General features: G+C 40.4%; 1 protein-coding gene and 1 long non-coding RNA gene across 3 annotated transcripts in view; one reads left to right on the top strand and one right to left on the bottom strand.

Annotated features, from left to right (window-relative positions):
• The window catches only part of C26H21orf91 (chromosome 26 C21orf91 homolog), a 34,872-nt gene extending 28,167 nt beyond the window's left edge, over positions 1-6,705 (top strand). The window contains exons 4-5 of one of the 2 annotated variants that reach the window (XM_023629901.2): positions 371-433; positions 1,974-6,705. In XM_023629901.2, the coding sequence (XP_023485669.2) occupies positions 371-433; positions 1,974-2,140 (230 nt within the window). In that variant the 3' untranslated portion in view covers positions 2,141-6,705. The remainder of the gene's footprint in view (positions 1-370; positions 434-1,973) is intronic. The other variant, XM_023629902.2, reaches the window with a different exon arrangement.
• Positions 1-21,834, bottom strand: part of LOC111770761 (uncharacterized) — a 200,220-nt gene that overhangs the window by 64,441 nt on the left and 113,945 nt on the right. The gene's annotated exons all lie outside the window — the stretch shown is intronic.

The following is a 21,834-nucleotide window of genomic DNA, read 5'->3' as shown; positions in this document are numbered from 1 at the left end:
CAAAGTGCAGATCATGAACTGTATAGTTCGTAAGCAAAATTAATTTGATGGATAGTGACTAGCACTTTTTAAAAACTGAAATAGAATAGGCAATATCAGAATCCAGTGGACCTAATAGTATTTTTTGGCGACATTTTTGTTTCAGGTGGAGGTTTCCTGGGAGTGATGTACAATATGTTTGTTACGTGGGTTGTGGTCAGGATTGAAATCTCCCCACTGCAGGAGTTAAGGAATGAATCCCAGGGTACTGCTGAATGTTATGTTGGCAGATAAGCGCACATATTTTTTTAAATCGGATCTTGCGTTAGTGATGTAGGCAGCTTATTTCCCCAGGTTTGGTGGTAATAATGGATGTATTTTCGTGTTTCAGTGAATTCGATGACTCTTGGTGAGGTAAAGCAGCTGACTGCAAAGCTCCGACAGCAGATACAGGGTAAAGAATCAGCCTGCATGATTGTTGCGTGTGAAAATTTCAATATAGAAAATCCCCTCTGACAGGTCACCTTTAGCTTCATCTCCATTTAAGTTTGGAAATGGGATTAGAACCTGTTAAAGTTTCCAGAGCAAAAAGAATAAGAAAACTTCTTTACGAACTGCAAGAGGAAGAGGTTTCTCAATTTTTTTAAGTGGAAACGTGGGCTACAACTTAACCTCTACCTCTCAACATTTTATTGCCTGCCTACGCTTGTGCCAGGCCTGTGGGTATGCTCCCAGACAGCTCTAAGGCAGGTGGTACTAGCCCTGTTGTTTTTCAGCCCCTTTGTGTTTGAAATAGTTTTTTAGTTTGAGTGTCAGGCATCCGGCTTCAGCCTCACGTCCCTTCTTCACCTTCAATGGAAAGTTGAACAAGTTCAAACGCAAAAGTAGTGAGAGAGCCTGGTCAGCCCGTTGACCCATCTTCACCAGCTTCCTTAGTGCCAAAGCATAGCTAGTTTCCTTCATCTCTACCTGTACCCACTCCCGTCACCTCACCCCTACCCCCGGCATGGATTATTCTGAAGCAAATCCCAGACACCATATTGTTTTGTCCATAAGTACTTCAGGATTTTCTCTAAAAGATAACTTTCTTTTTTAGGCACTCAGAACCTCATTATCACACCTAAAAAAAACACGTGGCTAGTAATTCTTTAATATCATCAAATTTGAGGCTGACACTGTTAGTGTTCACATTTTCCAATTCTCTCTCTTCTTTTTTTTTACAAATGATTCCTATTTAGCTGAGGAAACTACTTCGGAGACATTAAGTTGCTTATAGAGATGATGTATTCAGTCCATAACAGATTAAGGATTCTAACCCCTGTCTTAACTCCAAAGCTAGTGGTCTTTCTTGACCACACAGCCTCTCAGGATAGTAAAATAATAACAATAATAATAGTAATAGCAACTTACATTTATCAAGTACTTATTTTGTGGTAAGTACTTCACAAGTGTGATCTGATTTAATGCTCACAGTAACCATGTGAGGTGCGTACTGTCATTATTGAGGTTATCACATAAGAGGAAATTAAAAGTTTAAGTTACTTGCCTGAGACTCTTAAGAGTAGGAACAAGGATTCAAAAATCCTGTTAGTCCGATTCCAAAGCCTCTTAGAGGGGTTTCCAGACCCGAGTACTGTTGAGCACTTATTATCCGTAAATCATATAAGACAATGATTGAACCTATTTATATATTCAAATTGAGAAAAGTGTCTCAGAGGTAAATGTCACTGCCACTTCTGCTGTGCCTCTCTATAGTCATTGCTTCTGTCTCTCAATTTGCACTGGATGGAGAAGAAGAATGCAGTATTCCAGATGGCTATGCAGAGTATACAACTTCCAAGGATGGTCAAAATGCAACTGTTTCCTTGGTGTCAGATCAGTTGCATTGCGAACATTCCCCCAGTGCATTCACTTGGGTCACAGTGTTTGAAACATAAATTGTAGGGTTAGCTTTCTCTGTACTAAAAATGAAACTACCTTTTAAATCTTTACAGAAGTTTTTGAAGAGTTAACACACCAAGTGCAAGAAAAAGATTCTTTGGCCTCGCAGCTCCATGTCCGCCACGTTGCCATCGAACAGCTTCTCAAGAACTATTCCAAGTTACCATGTCTGCAAGTGGGGCGAACAGGAATGAAGTCACACCTTCCCATCAACAACTGAACTAAACTTACACTTAGTTCCTAAACCCTTATGCCCTACCAGTTACTGGTCTGCCAGGCATGCAGACTTGGAAGAAGATGAAGAAAGTCTTGGCCCATTTTTTACGGTCATTAAATTTGCAAAGCTCAAGGCAGCAGTTAACATCTTGTCACATAAAGCAGATCATTACACTCTAGTCTTCTAGGGTTAAGCATTTTGGGAATCTTTTTTCCCATAATTATTAAATGGCCCTCCCTGACTTTTACCACACGTGACTACTTAAATATACAGTGTGTTTTTATTAAACATATTTTAATGTAATTCACCTGTCAAAACAGTAGAGAAGGTTAAACTCCTTAGATTAGTCTCAACTACTAAAGATAACTTTTAAGAGGGAAATGGAATTCATAATATCACCTCTTATTTATTATGAGCAATATTTTAATATGAAAATTTTATATATAAAAATGCTATTTTAGGTACCTTTTCATTCTCTTTATAAATGTATTGAATGGCTCTGTATATTCATGTGTGAGTATGTTCACTCATATTTCAGATCACTGCATTTTATTCTCTTAATACACTGTTTTTACAACTATTGTTTTCCAAAGATAAATGTATTTTGGAGTAGAAATCTATCTAGTTGAATTGTTTTGACTTCTAATAACTCTTAATGAAGGCAGAGTTAATAACTTTCTAAAGCAAATATCCAAGAAAATAAAATACGTTATTTTTTTCTAACAAAAGCAGTTCTCAGTTCAGGAAGAAAATGCTAATCTGCTTTTTGTGTGTCAGCTTGTCTCCGTAGAAGTAAAGGCCTCTCCTACTTCATTATTACTTTCATTCTAATGACTTTGGTGTGTTAGAATTCAGACAGAGTAAGTCAGGCCTCACTTCTAAGTCAAATGTAATATCCATCTTCAGATTGAATGTGCTGTGAAATTGTTGTCCTGTCTTTGAAAAAAATGAAAATTATTCTACGTGCCACTTTGGATAAAGGTCCAGGAAGCCTTGAACTGTCCAAATTCTGTTATCAGCATCGTTGAAAGTAGTGCCCAAAGAAAGCATTGTGAGGTATTTTTTTAAACTTTAAAGGAAAAGAGAAGATTGCTTGACACACAAAAACAAAACTCTGATTCAGAAAACTAAGCCCATTTTTTTAAAAGATATGCTTATAAGTTGACTTATGTTTCCAAAGAGTTCTGAACTAATAGGTTGTCTCAAAGAGCTAGGTGAGTTTTTTAATAATGTATTATAGTAAAAGCTATAACCAATGCAGAGTTAAAATGGGCTCGAAATTCTGTTTTCAGTTGGTGCTTAGAATGTATTTGTGAGGTAAGATCTTTTGCTTAGAGAGTTTACAGAATAGCCCATTACCTTGGCAGCTTCCTGCATAAAGATATGAATGACTTCTGCCTTAAATTTGGCAGCCTGCCCTGGCTGGGGTCAGATTTTAATCTTGAACACAAACAGTATTTGACTAAGCAAAGAAACACCTCAATCTAATAGAAAACAACTTTTTGTAATGCTAAGATGTGTTAAATTTGAATAGTAGTTGATATCGATTTTGTTTTCTTTGAAGTGTGGCGTAACTCCTTTTTGGAGGGAGCTTTTGAAAGATGCTTTCAATTACTCTCGATTGTTTTGAGTCATCCAAAATGAATTTAAAATCCAGAGAGTGGGGATGCGTTGCCTTAGTTTTGAGAAGCTTTGAGTCGAATGTGTGCAATATCAAAATCTCTGTAAATTTACAAGTTGAATACAGACATTTCCTCATATGCCAGCAAGTATCTTAGCGCTTGGGTGTTATGGTCACATCTTCAAATTTGACTTTACTCTTTTTTGGCATAACTCATTAAGAACATTACCAGCCAGTGTGCTTGCACACATTTGTGCTTCTATTTAGATCACTTAGGGACAGTCATAAAAGTTTGGGATGTGTTGCATTTGATATCAGTGGAAGCATATTTCCAGAATATGAGCCATATGGTGCAGTCCTGAAGACAACAGTGTTATCCAAAGAAAGTGTTTGCTTATTTCTTAAACAGTTTCTGGCAAATGTGTAGTTTTGCTAATGAGTTTGGAACTATTGGGTGGGATTGAGCATGTACCAAGGTCTTAACCCAGGAGTCTGATTTATTCCATTTAGATATTTCTACTTAAGCTCGTCAAAGGAAGGGTGCTCTTAAAAAATATCTGTGGTGCTGGTACTCACTAGTACTCTATTTGGATGAATATTCTAGTAAAAAAACTTTTGTTGAAGTATTTTGCACAACAGTTTATCCAAATGTTTGGTAAGCTTATTATATACTCGTATGTATTCTTGATTGAATATGCAATTTATTGTATACGTTAAAATAAGCATTAGGGACAGAGTTGATTCTAACTTGAGAGAACACAAGTATGGAACACAAGTATTTATGATGATGTAAATACCGGTTACCATACTTGGCTATTTTTCTCTACAATTGTTAGTACTTTCTGAGGAAGCTCAGAAGAAAATCTCATATATAGCTTTAGTTTCAAAAATGGCAAAAGAGAGACTGCCAATCAGCTCTTGCTCACATTTCCAGAGCTTATGTGATTAAGGGGGGTGAAATAAGACTAATATTTTTTCATGTTAGATTTCATAATTAGACGAGTTGAATTGAGTTTAAAAAATCAGCTTCAAGTTGAAAGTGATTTTGACCACACAAGATTGTTCTCTTTAAAGATTAAAGTTTTAAAATCTGTTCAGCCTTTTAATTAAGCTAAAAAACAGTTGTTTTTAGGTTAAGATTATCATCCTTTGATCCTAGTACTTAATATAGAAATTAGACTTTTTTTGAAAAAAAAATGCACTTAAGACTCCAATAATAGATGATACAGGCAGCAGAATAGTGTTTTGTTCCACTTTGTAGTTTTTTATGCACAATGTTAGAGCAAAAAAATGTTCTTAGATTTTCAAATTATATGTTCATTTCACCACAAAGTGCCCATTTTTGTTTACATTTAAGGATTATTTTTAAAATAAGTTCATGTTGGAAAGTGATTTAAGAAATAGAGTCAAAATGTATTTTGTTTTGTTGGCATCTTGACAAGCATCTTGAGATTTCTTGAGATTTTCATTTTAACCGTATTCTTTCTCATTGAAAATGATTTAAAGTGCTTTCTTTCTGTTTGTGTATTTTTTACCTTGGTGTTTACACTGTTGAGGCTTGTCAGTCAATTTCTGCCAGTTTTTTTAAAATAATTCTTTTGGATCTATTTGTGTGTGTTAATGTTTACCAGTTGGGATTTTGTTTTTTGTTTTAGAAGAAATCTTGTGTTATAAAATGTTATAAAATGTAATACAAGATGTGTATGCTCTAAACTTAAGTAGGAACTTTTTTAAAGAATAAATTATTTGTGTAGCTTAGTAAGAGGTTCAAGCTAGTGACCATGAAATTAGGTTACATGACATGAAAATGTACATGGTACAGTGTAAAGTTCTTGTAGTGTTATTTTTTCTGATTTCCTGACGGATGTTATGGCTCATGCTAAAGTAAGACATTTGAGTATTTTGAAGTACTTATTAAAAAGTGTAGTACTCTACAAAATTTTTTAAATATCTTTGTTCAGATGTGGCTGTAAAGCAAAGATAATTGATAACATTTCAGTGTTTAATTGCATTTTTAACTTTAGGTTGGTGAAAATAATTATTTGAGGAAATTTGTGGTGAAAAAATAAGTAGGAGGTAAAACTCCACAGGTTATTGTCAAGTTACGTTTTGTGGTGGAGGGGTAAGAGAGTCTGTTTACCAGAGGAAGGCTGTAGCGCTGGGTTTGGAGTAATGAGGTTCTGTCTTGTGTCCCAGTGTTTTCATTCACTTCATCCTTTCGCATTCCCCCTTGTTAAAATCTAGTCTAACCTAGTAAACAACTTGGCCACCTTGCCGGGAACCATATCATAGCAAGTCTAGCGTTAAGATGTTTTTAGCACCTAGTTTGTAACATGCTTTCCTTATTCTTTTCAGTTTGAGTCCACATGACTAAGGCATTTTAGTGATAGTGAATTAGTCCACAATTTTAAGCTTACCGAAGTCAGACAAAGAAAACAATCATGGAGATGAGCATTGCCTTCTAACCTCCCTCCGAAAAAGTTGAATTTCCCTCATCTGCACATAAAGCGAAGGGAAGTTTAGTAAATGTTTCTTCTTTCAAACATGTAGAATGTTTATTTCCATTCTGCTACCTCCAGAAGAGGCAGTTTAGAAAGTGTTCAATAGGGCCCTGTTCAATGCCATTCCTTCTTTAACAGTTTGTGTGTGGGGGTTAACCTTGCTTTAAATCCCAGTAGAGTACACTATGGTCATTGACCTTAATCTCTCTTTGGTGTTAGAAATTTATTTTACAAAGTTGCGCTAAGACCTTTGGAAAAATAAAGTGAAACTGCGGTGGTGAAAACCAAGTTGGTTTCAAAAAAGTTTCTTTAGACATTACTTGGCTGTTATACTTTTCCTTTAAAACTGCAATAATTTATATATTTGTATTGCTCTGCTTTGAAACTGTAACTACATACGCTTGTCTACTATTTTTAATTTTTACAATAAAATAAATATTTTGTTATCTGTTAGCTTCAGCGAATATTTTAAGTGTACTTATATTTTTTTAAATAGTTTGACCTATATAAAGCATTTTGTTTTGCAGATTTAAGGAGCCTGTACTTAAAATTATCTAACAATTTCTTATCCTAATAGTTTCTTCTGAGAATTTCTTTGATACTTAAGTTTATATTCTCTCTGTCCCAAGAGTCCAGAAGCAGAAAGTGAGATTCCTGTGACTTTCTGGATGTCTGTGCACCTTTTTAACGAGTATACTTCACATGCAATAAATACAGATTGTAAGTGTGGTGTTTGAGTGTTAAGAAATGTATGCAACTGGTAACAATCACCCCTTGGTGCCCCTTTCCAGTCTCTTCACTCCCCATTTCCCTTCCATCCATTGCTCTGATCTCTGTCTCCATTTTCGCATTTGCCTGCTTTAGAACTTTATATAAGTGTTAGACAGGATGTACTCATTTCCCTCGAGCTTTTTTCACTCGACTGGATGCTTTGAAATTCATCCATATTAGCGCAATGATCTGTAGTTCTGTTCCCTTCTTTTGTTGTTGACTGGTATTCTACTGTATGAATATATTATAATTTATTTATTCATTCGCTTGATGAACATTTGACTTCCCAGTTTGGGGCTAAAATGAATTAAAGCTGTTATGAGTATTTTTAAATTGGCTTCCAAAAGATTATTAAACATAGAAATATAACAGAGTATTCAAGGTCACTTGTGGTTAGCATTATCACTCTGAATATTTATTAAATTACCATTTTTTTCTATGAATGATTTTTAAGGTAATTTTTATAATTTTGTAATAAAAAATTTTAGGAAAGACGGTTATGCAAAAGGTCAGCGGCAGATTACAAAATAACAGATATGTGAGAATTGAAACATTTATTAGGTTGCAAAGAGAATCTTAATCGTCCTTGAAGGTCTTTTCAAAGTCTAACAGTCTAAGTCAGACCACTATGTTTTCCAGAAAAGGCAATGAAGGCCAAGAGCGTCTGGTTTGGAGAAAGTGCCGGAAAGAGCACCAGATCACAAATGAGGTGGTTCTCCTTTTTAGCTGTAACTCCTGTGTGACGTTATGGGAAATATGTCACTTCTAAGCCTGAATTCACCGAGCCGGAGCAGTTGGTAAAATGGAAGCCTGGTGCTGCTGCATCACCTCTGTGCCTGCCCAGTTTCCCAGCCTTCTGGGGAATTCTCAAACCATTTGTAAATTTTATATCATTTATATATTGGTTTTCTAAATTATTCGTAAAAAGGTTTTAGGTTTTACTTTTGGAATCTGATCTAGATGATGTCCTAGATCCCTTCTATCTCAAATTCACCTGACTTGCAAGTGCAGTTTACCCCAGTGGCTTTTTTTCTTCTCTTTTTTTTTTTTTTTGGTGCTCTAAATCTCAATCCCAATCCCATTCCAGTGTTTGAATGGCACAGACCACCTTTACCTCTAGAAGCAAATGCTCACCATCTTAACCTCCCTTGCACCTGGGACACCTCACCCTGCTAGGTGAAGCAAAGAAATTGGGTAGAAGAGGATCTGTGTTGAGGGCAGCAGAGTCTAATGATCGATGGGGGAAACATCCCATATCCCGCATCTGGTGGGGGCAATGGATGAGTTCCTGGCATCTGGTGTTGAGCAGCCCTTGCTCTGTGAATTTGGCTGTGAACTTAGTAGCTGATTAATTACCTTCGTTCCTGCCTGGTTTCCAATCCTCTGGGCCATCTCTGCCCATTGAATAAATTTCTTTTCAGCTTAAGTCAATGTTACACCTCACTTAATGCCCTGGGTCCACATCCAATGCTCTCCTGCTCAGAGATCTTACAAAATTGGTTTCCAAAAGTGAACTGCTAAGAGCCACCACTTATCTAAACTATCCCTCAGGACCACACGGGCTGCCTGGTGGGTGAGCTGAAACAAATAGGTAAGATTCTGAAGAGAAATTAAACCTTTCAGTAATACAGATGTCAGTTGTTCTGTTGGAAGTGTTCATGGTTCACAGGTGGGCTGACTTTGGAGCACTTCCCACTACCCACCACTAATCACTGAAGTGCTCACAGTTTGTATCTACCAGGATCTTGGAGGAGGTGGTCTAATTGAAAAGGTGATCATAACGTAGCTCTGGGCTTGGCCTGGGTGCTCCCTGCTGATACTAAATGACCTCCGGCTGATGAATCCCCTTCGTTCCTGCCTCGTTCCCAAGCCTCAGTCAACATCAGTTGAACGAATGAGAAACTTCAGAGGCAGCACCAGGATTGCTTGTCCTCTCAAAGTAAATCAGTAGCTACCCTAAAAAAATGTCTGAGGTTCACATCCAGTGACTGAATATTACACATTCTCTCCACACACCTCCATGATTCTATTTCAGGCCTTTGCTAACTTGCACTTGTTCTGTCTCCATTTCTCTTCCAAACTGGTGGTTCTCTACCTTTGAGTTTCATGAAACCCCAGAAGTTTCTGAATCAATAGGTCAGAGTGGGACCCAAGAATTTCCATGTAACAAATTCCCAAGTGATGCTGGTGCTGCTGGTCTACACAGCATTTTGCAAACCGCTGCTCCAAACAATCCATTGCCACAGAGGTTACTTCCCAAAAGATGTGATAATACTACTTCCCAGCTCAAAGATTTTTCTAGATTACCATTGCCCAGAGAATAAAAATCAGTCCTCACCATTTGGCTCCCACCTACCTATTTTCCATTTTAATCTCTCCATCAAACTGAGAATTTGCTATGTGCCAGGAACTCTAACAAGCCCTGTAGGCTTTGAGTCCAAGAGATATAAAAGCCAACAAGACTTTGTTGGTCAACCGAAAAGGATTCTGCCCGGAGGTTAAATAAATAAGAACTGAAAAATGTCCATTGGATTTAGCAGCTAGGAATTCAAGGAGGACAGTTTTAATGGACCTATGGGAGCAAAAATCGATCAGAATGAATTGAGGTGTGAGTGGGGAGGTAGGATAGTGGATTTGGAATGTGAGCTTTAAGAAGTTTAACCGTAAAGTGAAGTTGAAGTCAAGATGTGGGCACAAGATTATTTTTTGGAAGTACTTGAACGTGAATAAATACTGAGAGGACAGATCTAGTGGAAAGACTAAATATGGAGAGAGAGCAGTAATCAAAGGAGTAAAATACTGAAGAGGCGGAACAGGATAGCATAGCTAGAATGATTTGTCTTTGAAGACGCCTAGGAAAGTCCCCACCTGGCTGCTTCTATTTTCTATGAGAGAGAAGGAAAAGATGATGAGGTCAGAGGCTCGAGGGAAGTGGTGAAGTGCTAACCAGATGCTTCCGGAGGAATGAGAGAGGCCCTGGCTACACCAGGAGGGGTGGCTGGACTTGCATTTAGAAGAGGTGCAGATTGGGGTCCGTGACTCACCACCTATTGAGTTTCTCTGAGTTTGCACTCAGATTTTGTTGCTAGAAATACATACAGAGAAGGAGTATTTTTGCAATTGGAGTAAAATTAAACTGAGAGCACTACTGAAAATAGATTAGAAGCTGAAACTCAGATAAATTTGTGGCTCAAAAATTCACAGAAACCCTACCTAACAGGTAAAACTTCAAGTGTAGGAAAAATAAGACATTTGAAAAGCTATTGCAAGTAACGTGAAGACAAAAATGAATTCTGTAGGTTTAACTTAAGCAATAATTTCCAAGCAGTTATTGTCATCTGTCCTCTCAGGAATTGGTCCTACAGGTCAGAGTGGACTAAGACTCTGCCCTGAGGGCCAAGCCCTTATAGGTGAGTTGCGTCAAGCTTCAGCAGCGGGAAGTGGGGAAGTGTCTAGCCTAGGTAAAGGAGGTCTGTGCGAGGACAGGCAGGACTCAGAATGTGGAAGAAAGCCAAGGCATGGCTGAACACAGAGGTTGGGATCTGTATCTTCAAAACCAAGAAAAGGCAACGTAAAAGGACGGGGCTCTTCAGGGGAACGAGGCAACTGAACTGAAAGTGATGAAGGCAGAAGAGGAAGTCACAGTGAGCAAGGCGATTGCTAAACAACGTTCGGGAACCTGGGTTCACCCCTCCTCTGCCACTCCTGGGCGCTGATCTATCGCTCTTAGCCTCTGTTTTCTCCTCTGTAAAAAATGGAATTGAACTTTATGATCTTTGGGAGAACTTCCAGCTCTAACACTCTGTAAGGATAATAAATTTCGAGAAACCTGTAATGGAAAATCTCCCAGCCGCTGTATGAACAGCAGAACTGAGCTGAGAGGACATAAAGGAAGTGTGGCTTCATTTAAGAAGAACCTGCGAGGCGCTTTTACAGCAAGCTGTTTCTGTGACCATCTGTAACAAAAGAGAAGAGACCGCAGAATCCTCCTGGCTCATAAGCAGCTGTACGCTACTCTGTGTATTGCTGAAGAGCGCCCAGATTGCAGAAAGATAAAGGGACCATAAGTCTTGACACCTTATCACTCTCCCACATTCTCATATCAAAATGTTTGAGGAGGCTGCTTTCTTAGGATTAACAGTGGGATGGTTCTCCTGCACAATCAGAACTTGGGTCACCTACAGCTCAGCTCCTGAAGCCTAGTTCAGACATTTCCCCCGTGCATGGAAAATGAAAAGTGCAATGGCAGTGTGGTCAGCTGTTGAGTGGGACACAATTTATTCAATCACTAGAACTGTCCTTTACTCTGATAGTTCATCTTTCCTATTATGGGAGTAGAAAATTGTTCTTTCTTTCATGAAGTGATAATAATAGTAGATGGTAGATTTTCATTTTTATTTCTTTGTTTAGTTTTGAGTCCTTACTTGGTAAAAAATAAAACCACAACCTTGTGCTGGTGTATCATTCAGTGTTCTCCAGAGAAATAAAACCAACAGGAGGTATACATACATACATACATACACACACACACACACACACACACATATATATATATATATATATATATATATCCTATATATAACATATATATATCATCTTTTCTCTTAAGGCCTTCAACTGATTGGATGAGACCCACCCACATTATGGAGAGTAATTTGCTTTATTAAAAGTCTACTGATTTAAATCTTAATCACATCTAATAAATACTTTCACAGCGACCTCTAGATTGGTGTTGGACCAAACAACTAGGCACCATAGGTAGGTAGCTCAGTTGACACATAAAATTAACCATTACAGTTGATCTCTATTTTTAATTTTATTTTAATACACCGTAAATTTGGTTAGCCCGGAAACCACGGATCTGGCATTACCTCACCCAGACAGCGGCCTCGAAGCAGCACTCCCTGAAACTCCTCAGCTCAGCTCGAATGACCTCCAGAGAAGGAACCGCACTCAAGAGGCTATCACACTATTCTCAGTTTTTCCCTGTGTTCCCTGAGGGCCTAGAGAAGCAGTTTTTCCTTATCTTTTTGAATAATCCTTCGTGTAACAAAGACAGTTATTTAATTATCCTTTTTTCTCTTAGTCTAGTGTTGGTCTTAAATTATTTGAAAACTGGGTTTTATACAAGAGGTAATTCAATGCCCAATAATTTTAGATTCAATGCCCAATAATTTTAGATAAATTATGGAAGGTTTTAGAATACTGAATGTTTGGTTTGTTCCTCTCTTATTCTGCTTGCTGCCTCCTACTCCCACCCCACAAATAACTATCCAGAGAGTCATTTTGTGTCAGAGAAAGAAAGCACTCAGTCCCGAGCACCACCAGTCCAAAGCATAAGTCCGGGAAACAAATTTACGTAGTCCTGGGGACCAGAAGAGTTCTGGAGCTCCCCACGACAAACTGGGTAAATATTGTCACCTTTATCGCTGTAGGGAGTTTGTTCCTTTCCGTCCTAATCAGACAGCTCTAGAAAAGGAAGCATCCGGGTCTCCGCGAAGCTTCTCTCCGTTGTTGCCACCACACTGCTCCTCACAAAAGCATCAGCAACACCTGGGGGCCCCGTGCACTGCTGCTGCCCCACAGAGAGACTGGGGGGAATCCCCTCACTTCACGGGCAAGGAAATGCAGGGGAGTGGAGCTAGTGACGCGCAAAACCACATTTCCTTTGCATACTCCGTCTCTTCTCACCTTCACACCTATATGAACAAAGTTTGAGCCAATAGACATCCACCTCCTGCAGGGCGACACTGCTTCTCACCAAAGTCCAGGTGGGATTTCTGTCCCAAGTTGGCACAGATTGATCTCACCTCAGAGAACAATGTGAACCAGCATGTGAGATATATAAATATCATAGGAAACCACGAAATATGTGGCGCTAAAGGGGCTTTCAAGAGTCTCAGCTTTGATTTGATTTGATTTTGGTTTGTTTTATTTTAGGAGAGTCCTTTCCTAAAAAAAAAAAAAAAAAGCCTTCAAAAACAACTAAGAGTAATATATGTGAAAATGGAGCTGCTGCTCTACAGGAAAGACCATGGAGACGATTGGAGCAAAGCCCCCTTCACAGCCTTCTCGCTGACTATACCCCCAGGTCCCCCAGACTGCCATCCTGAACCCCGCAGCAGCTCTGAGTGACCTACAGGGCCCTGAGAATCTGCAAAGCGCAGTGTAGAAACTGCTGATGCGGTCTCACCCCATAGATGGCCTAAATCACTTAAGAAACTTCCAAAGATTCTACAGACCTTATTAGCCACAGAGGCAAAGACCAAACCCCGAATCTCCTGAGCTCCCATGATACCGAAATGATGCGGGGTCGGTGAGCCGAGGAGTCGAAAGAAAGATTTCTTAGACTCTCAAGATCTGGCAGTAGTGCTCTTTTATTTAGAGAATAGTGTGGAATAGCATGGGGACACGACCCATCGGCAGTCAGAGCTTCTGCTGCCGCCGCTTCTGCTGCCCCCGCTGGCATGGGGACAGGGCCCATGGGCAGGCAGAGCAGCTGCTGCCCCCACTGGCATGGGGACAGGACCCATGGGCAGGCAGAGCTGGTGCGTGGGGACAGGACCCACGGGCAGGCAGAGCTCCTGCTGCTGCCCCGAGTTGAGGGTTAGGGCTAATTTTATAAGGCATGGGTACGTGACTTATTTTTACTGGAGAAAAGAAAAGATGATGTGAAAAGTCATTAAATGATTTCAGTGCAGATGGGGTCTGGTTATTGTGCGGTCATATAACTTTAGATACGAATCTGGCCACATAGATCGGCATGTAGGTGAGGATGCCCTGGGCTTCTCTCCCTGGGGCGGTCCTAATTCATACCATAAAAAAAGTCCACTGGGTCCTATAGTTTGGCATGTAGGCCAGGTCACCTTGGGCTTCTCTAGCTGGGGCAGCCTTAATCCACGTCATAAACCCCCCCTGAACCCATTTGGCCCCAAAATCTTTTGGGGATATGGACGACGGTCAGTCTTCTATAACTACTTCCGGCTGTACAAGGTCGTAGAGCTGTCCCTAAATGGGGCCATAGGTATAGGTAGGAAGTTCAGTGGACCGGAATGCTGCACCCCTGGAGTCCAAGCCTGACAAGGCGTACAGATCCTCTGGAGACGAGAGAATCATTTGACGAGAGGTGGTCTAGGAGGTGACACTTTGTTGACATGCGGAAGACAAACAATGAAACAGACAACAAATTATAATAGGAAATACTAGCAATATGATTAACCCAATGAATAAGGTTTTGATAGTAGTCTAGAAACCTGGTCCTGACCAGGAGTTAAACCAATCGTTTAGAGATAGGGTAGGGTCAGACATGAACTTAATTTGGTGGTTCATATCACATAGGAAGCCAGAGATATTTTGATGGTAGTCAGGAATATAAACACAACATTCAGTTTTTATAATGGCACGAGTGCCCCCCTGTGCTACTGTCAAGACATCCAGTGCCATTCGGTTTTGGAGGACTGCCTTACGCATTTGGGACACTTCTAAATCAAGCAGCAAAAGGCTATGTTGTGTATCATTTTAATGCTTTCATAGTAAATTTGTTTAGAGCTTCCATGGGCCAGATGACACTTTCAATTCCTAACTGGGGAAGGAAAATTGAGGCAATGTGGTCATACCAGTGGAAGACGGAGCAGGTCCTGCGCTGTTGCAGGTTGGGTAGGTTAGCAGGAGGAGATATAGTAAATGTAGTTCTACCTTGCATCCAGACAAAGCCTAGAGTGCATCGTCCAATCCATCCAGGTGGCAGCCAAGGCCATAAGTTGGAGCCACATAGCCACTGAGTGCCATTAGGGGCTAACCAACGAGTGCTGGGCCGTCTATCCCAGTCAGTCTCAAACCAATCAGTATTTTTTAAGGTTATGATATGAGAACACATATGACAGGGAATTTTCCCATAGGTCGGGTGCTATTAGGCCATGTATCACAGGTGTGATTGGTTTGTTCCCAACATAGAGTGGACTTTTACTGAGTTGATCACTAGCAGGAGTGAGCCAAATATATTCGTCACAAATTTGATATAGTCCATCCTGTGTGTATCAATAAGTTGGGGACTTTACCTTTGGAACTTGTCGTTTATGATCCACCTGTGACAAGGCAAATCTAGTTAGTATTTGGGCAGTAGTGTTGAAGGAAAAGGTTTGCTTGTGGCCAGGGAACTCCTGGGTATCAGAGATGGATGGCCACAAGGAAACATTATGATTAGTAACAGATGAATCTTGCAGAGAAGAGCTAGAGTCTAATATCCATGAATGTGTACTATACCTTCTACTGAAACATAATTTTTTCTCTCTAAAATCACCCTCATTTTTATAAAAGATAGCCAAATTAAGATTAACTGGTCTGCCAATTATTTACATAAGTGCAGCAAGAATACCAATTGATTATACAGGCTTTTTTAAATCTGCTTTGCTGGAATTTTTTTTTTATGAGGAATCTCAGATTGAACTGTAAAGGCCTCTTGAGGCCAGAAAAGCCAAGCCAAGGACTTGCCATCAGATTTTGCCTGCAGTACCTCCAGATTTGGGTGGACTCCTCTCTTCTCGAGGTCCCCCAAAACATTTTGAGGTTCCTTGCACCTGCCAGACAAGCAAGCTTCCTTACTTACCGGGTAAGATTGCCAGAATCTCTGTAAACAACGTACCAGGCCCATATTTCCAAGTGGCTTTAGTTCCAGAAAGTCCAATCTTTGTTCCTGAAAAGCTGTGTTGTCATATCTGAGCCTGTATATTTCTCTCAAATATGACATTCCAGTGAAAGCCTTGGTAAGATAACCAATGTGTCCTGTTATAAGGAGACCAAATTCTTATTGAACTTATGCAAATAACTATATTGCCATGAAATAACGATACTCACAAAGAGTTTCCATATTCTGGAGGGATCAGATAGGGAGAAAAAGACAAATGTTTCAGCTTTGCTCACAAAGGTATAATTTCACCAAATTGCTAAGTCATAGTTAGCACAAGAGAAAAGAGAAAAAGATTTTCTTGAATCTGAGAAAACAAAGCAAAACATCAAAAATCAACAATGTTTCAAATAAAAGTCATAAAAATTATAATCCTCAGTTCATTCAGTCCTGTATAATCAGTTCTTGATCATAATCTTCTGTTAGCAGTTTTATGGGGTCATCAGTTTTTCCATTAGATTTCTGTAATTTCTTACCCAGAGTTCAGTTCTATGATCTGAAAGTTTATCAGAAAACTGTGTCCCAGAGTTAAGTGTCAGAGTCTTTTCCATGAATCCATCTGAAGATGAGACATATTTGCAAAAGCAAAAAGCATCAGAGTAAAACAGCAACTATCTGTAAATGGACAAAAGACTCAAAAGGGCAATTGATAAAGAAACTTGACTACTTCTGTGCCATACAACACTTCAAGATAACAATTGGAATTACAACCGATAACCAGGACAGATCAAAATTTTAGGAATGCTATATAATTTTAAGAGACCTATATTAATAACATTCACCCACATAATACCACCTAAGAAAGTTTATCATCACTTATTTGACAATGCTTCCCATGTAATTTAGTATTTTCAAAAGAAACCCTTTTACTCAGGACTTGAATATTTTTGACGAGAAGCTTGTCAAAAATATCAAAAGACTTTAAAAACACTTGTTCAAATAACACTCACTGTGAAATAATGCTCGGGTATCCATTCAAACATCCATTGACAACAGAAACAGTCAAAAGCAAACCACACAGTCAAAAAATTTTAGAAGAGACCTCTTGCTTTCTGAATATAAGAAATTGTTTTAACAAAACAGATTTTTGTCTTTCTCAAAAGAACACCCTTTTATAACCTCTTTATCAAAAGCAGACCAAAAGTTCAAGAAAATTATCCTTTGAGAGAAAACCAAATTTTAATTTCTGTACCAGTTTATTTTTAACATTAAAACTCATTCACTTAATTGAATTTACTTTAATCTTAGTCTGCTTCACCAGTCATAAAACTCCTTTCAGAATTTCTCCTTCACAAACCTTCTACAACTTTCTTTTTGCCTTCAGAATTTGTGCCAAAGTCTGTCTTTTTTCCTTTCTAGTACTTTAGGACAAACTTATCTTTCTTAACCCATCAAACAAAAATTCTCCCATTCTTTATACCCTCTTTACTGAAAACATACATTTTAACTTTCCTTGAATACAGAGCTGTTTTCCTTATTAATTTCCAGTAGCTTTAATTGTATAGGTTAATAAGAACTTTTAACCCTTAACAGACCATAGTAAACACTAAAAAGGTAAGCAATTACGAATTGTCTTTTATACCAGCATTTTAAACACTTCATAATTTCTAGAAACACGCTGCTTTACAATAACGGACCCAAAGACTTTTAGCCTCTCTGCACTAAGAAGCCAAAAGTAGATAACTTAGATAAGTTTAGCTGTAATGCTTGAGTGCTATCCAATCCAAAAATGACCCAGATGCTCAGATTTTTATCATTTAACTTAATTTGGCAAAACTCAAGATTGTTACCAAAACAATTTGGAAGCTGGTTTTTTTTTTTTTTTCAAGTATACAGACCATAAAACAGTTATTGTACCCACAAAAACTTCATGAGACATTAGACAAAACTGGTCATCATTTAAAGCTATTATTTTGCTGACGAATTTAACAGACAATGTGAACTTATTTGACTAGTAAACCCAGGCTGCATGCCTGTATCATATGCAAATACCGACAACTCTGACAAGAAGACTATTTTCAATCAAACCAACAAACTTAAACAAGCTTCCATTTACCAAAGGTTAATTCACATCAAGTTAACTTGAAAGACATTGGATTAATTTCTACTACATTTAGAATTTATGTAAGCGCTTACTTTAAGCCAATTAAACCGAGCTCTTAATTTGGCCATACCGTCCGGAAGTAAAAATGTCACACATATAACATACATAAGACATACGTACACAGAGACTGCACAGCTATTGTTTTTTTTTTTTTACCAATATTTGTGGAGGAGACACTCAAGATGCTAGATTTTTGGCAAGGGCACGCTTATGGCTGTTTTTCCTCTCCCCTCCTCTTTCTTTCTTTCTTTCTTTTTTTTTTCTTCAGTCTTAGGAATTAGTGATGGGCTAGATAGTAGTTCCTGGAGAGGGGAGATGATAATCCTTTTCATGATAAAGGAACTAGGTAGAATCTGAACTGCCTCTAGAGCTGTATTTCCAGTCTTGCAAGGATTTTCTAAGGACAGTTGCTCTTGATTTCCCAGAAACTGGATTGTAACTCAAATTACATTCCAGGTTGATCTACCTGTCCAACTGCATCACAAAGGCACAGAGAAACCCCTCAAATTTTCTCCCAGATGGAGTTAGAACGCATCCACAGGGTGGGTCTCTGGGGATGCTTAGGAGCCTTCCCCGTGGCGGTAAAGCCAGTGTCTGACTGACGGCAGCTGGAGAAAGGGTGCAGAGGCCGATTGTGGGTGTTGACATAGTTATAAGATTTAGTCAAGTCCCGCTCAGCCTGGGCACTTTGTCTCTGAGCCAGCAAAGTTGAGGTAGGGAAGCAGGAGGCAAAGGCCTGGAACTGGCTGGAGGCTGGGGCTCCCAGAGCCAGGTTTGAGAGTTAAATCCCTGGCAAAAGGCTTATTTTTCCAATTTTACAGAAGGTCAAGATTCTGCTCAGGTCTAGCCTGAACTTAACCTCGACTTGGTGACAACAGAAGAGATGATGAGCAAAACAGACAAAGAAAGGAAAAGAAGAGATCAGACCTCACCCTCATGGCCTCTTCCAGAGGGTTATCAAGATAAGAGTCACACAACAGTTCCCGTGCTGGGGCACACTACGCTAGCACGACAGTTCACAGAATAAATCACAGGTCTCCTACCCTCATAACCGACTCAGTAGGTGACTAAAATACTCAATGAGTCAACTGTCAAGAGAGGGCACCCCCACTTAGGGTTGCTGGGGTGATCAGGCCCAGAAACCCAAAGCTGGGGCTCCCAGGGGTGGAGCCTTTTACTCTTTAAAGATTTCTTTGTTTCCCAGTTGCAAAGCTCAAAAGGAGACGAAAATGGCCATTGTAACTCCAAGAGAGACAAAAGAAACGGGTCCATTACCGTGAAAAATCCCCCCTGAACCTAGGGCAGCGTCCTACCCGTTGTTCCTACTGTGGGGTTCCTATAGCAAGGGGTGATGGGGGCATCCCCCGGCACTGCATCCCTTGTATACCTTCCCTGTTATGCCTGGCAGTAACAGGTGCCTGGTGCCTATTCTGCCTGGCAGCATAGGCCTGGTGAATGGTCCCCGAGAGAAAAGGAGAAAGATAAGGAGCCATTACCTTGAAAATCCCCCCACTGGGGTTCCTGTAGCAAGGGATGATGGGGGCATCCCTTGAACATCTTCCCTATTCTGCCTGGCAGGAATAGGTGCCTGGTGAATGGTCCCAGAGAAAGGGAGCCATTACCTTGAAAATCCCCCCAATGGAGTTCCTGTAGCAAGGGATGATGGGGGCATCCCTTGAACATCTTCCCTATTATGCCTGACAGTAATAGGTGCCTGGTGAATGGTCCCAGAGAGAAAAGGAGAAAGATAAGGAGCCATTACCTTGAAAATCCCCCCACTGGGGTTCCTGTAGCAAGGGATGATGGGGGCATCCCTTGAACATCTTCCCTATTATGCCTGGCAGTAATAGGTGCCTGGTGAATGGTCCCCAGGATAAAGGATAGAGAAAAACAGTGAGGAATTTTCCGCCAGTCTGGGGGACATTCTACCCAATTGCATCCTGGAGCCATTCTCCCAAGAAGGGGTTCCCATACTCCACCAAAGGTTAGAGTTTGGTACTTTCCTTGAACTGGAGTCCCGAGTGGGACTTTCCTCGCAGTTCAGAGCGTGGTCAGGTGCCAGAGGGAAGGATCCCAATTCCAGCCTTAGGAAAAGAAACCTTCCACGGGAGTCTTGGAGATTGGCGGCCGTCCTAATGACTTAAGTGGCCGACCCGCGCCCACGTAAAATTTGTCTATTAGAGATAGAGTCAGGAAGGAATGGATGAATTCATTCTTCATCACCCTGAGGCTTAAGGTACTGATTCTCTTCAAGCTGAATGCCACAGTTTGCCCCATAGAGTAGCCATGGGCAGCAAACGTGGATTCATACAGCCATCCAAGAAAGTTCCCGATGGAGAAGTGAATTTAGATCCATCCTCGAAAAAGAGAAAGGCACAAGGAAAGGAAAAAAGGGCACTTACCAGAACTCGAGCTCACAAGCCGATGAAGCAAGTCCCCGTACGGGCCACCAGAAATGATGCGGGGTCGGTGAGCCGAGGAGTCGAAAGAAAGATTTCTTAGACTCTCAAGATCTGGCAGTAGTGCTCTTTTATTTAGAGAATAGTGTGGAATAGCATGGGGACACGACCCATCGGCAGTCAGAGCTTCTGCTGCCGCCACTTCTGCTGCCCCCGCTGGCATGGGGACAGGGCCCATGGGCAGGCAGAGCAGCTGCTGCCCCCACTGGCATGGGGACAGGACCCATGGGCAGGCAGAGCTGGTGCGTGGGGACAGGACCCACGGGCAGGCAGAGCTCCTGCTGCTGCCCCGAGTTGAGGGTTAGGGCTAATTTTATAAGGCATGGGTACGTGACTTATTTTTACTGGAGAAAAGAAAAGATGATGTGAAAAGTCATTAAATGATTTCAGTGCAGATGGGGTCTGGTTATTGTGCGGTCATATAACTTTAGATACGAATCTGGCCACATAGATCGGCATGTAGGTGAGGATGCCCTGGGCTTCTCTCCCTGGGGCGGTCCTAATTCATACCATAAAAAAAGTCCACTGGGTCCTATAGTTTGGCATGTAGGCCAGGTCACCTTGGGCTTCTCTAGCTGGGGCAGCCTTAATCCACGTCAATACCACCTCCAACCGGGCTCCTAGTTTTTATTTCTGTCACACGAGATCTTCTGTCTAAAAGAACTGTAGGCTATTTCCCCAGACTCAGATGGGCCATAGAAACAAGCAGGAGAAGACAACACAGAGAAGAGAAGGGGCAAGCTTTCCCTAATACGTGAAGCCAGGTTTTGTCCACCAGGACAACTGTCATGAATTCAGAGGGCATCTTAGATGTCCTCTTCCTGGAAGGCAACCAGGATAGGCTACGAGAACAGATCCTGTCACTAGAACCTGGACACAGCCGGTGCCTTCCTGACATCCAAAAGCCAGTTTCTGCAAAATCCATTCCTAGGAAATGCCAAAGCTTCTAACGCCCCTTACTATTACCTAGAAAAAAAGGAAAACACATACCCTGCTGCTCCTGACTGGTTTTTCAAAGTAGAGGCGCTAAAGTCGTTATCTTGTTGTACTGTAGTTGTATGTTTGAGGGAACATGCACCGTAGGGGGAATTTCCTCTGTCAACAGAAGGAAATCGCAACAGCATGTACAAAGCCCCAAAAGTCCCTTACTATGTTAGCATCTCTTGCACAGGCATGACATATTTCTGTATCACACCCTAAAACCAATGAGAAAAAGGCTAAGGTAGCTGGCGCAGCAAGGAAATTCATTAAAGAAGTCAAATTCCAATCTCATACCTAAATGAATTTGAGATGGAAACCTAGTTGGAGACAAAAAAACTTTAGAACAAGATCTGAAACTGTTGCTTAAGTAACCCTCTTCTTAGTCATTACCACTAACTTAATGCTCATTACAAGAAAAAGGAGGACCTAGCCAATTACCCACAGCTTAGTTTCCTGTTATGCTGATGGGGAGGAAGAGAAATATGAGAGAACTGAAAGCAAGAATTCGTGTCTGAGTGCAGCCTGAAGCTTGGCCACGTGTCTGGGTGTGCTAAATTGTTCCAACCAGTCAACTTAA

Source organism: Equus caballus, chromosome 26 (assembly GCF_041296265.1).
Source record: "Equus caballus isolate H_3958 breed thoroughbred chromosome 26, TB-T2T, whole genome shotgun sequence".
Classification (NCBI taxonomy): Eukaryota; Metazoa; Chordata; class Mammalia; order Perissodactyla; family Equidae; genus Equus; species Equus caballus.
This window is presented reverse-complemented; position numbering and strand designations above follow the sequence as displayed.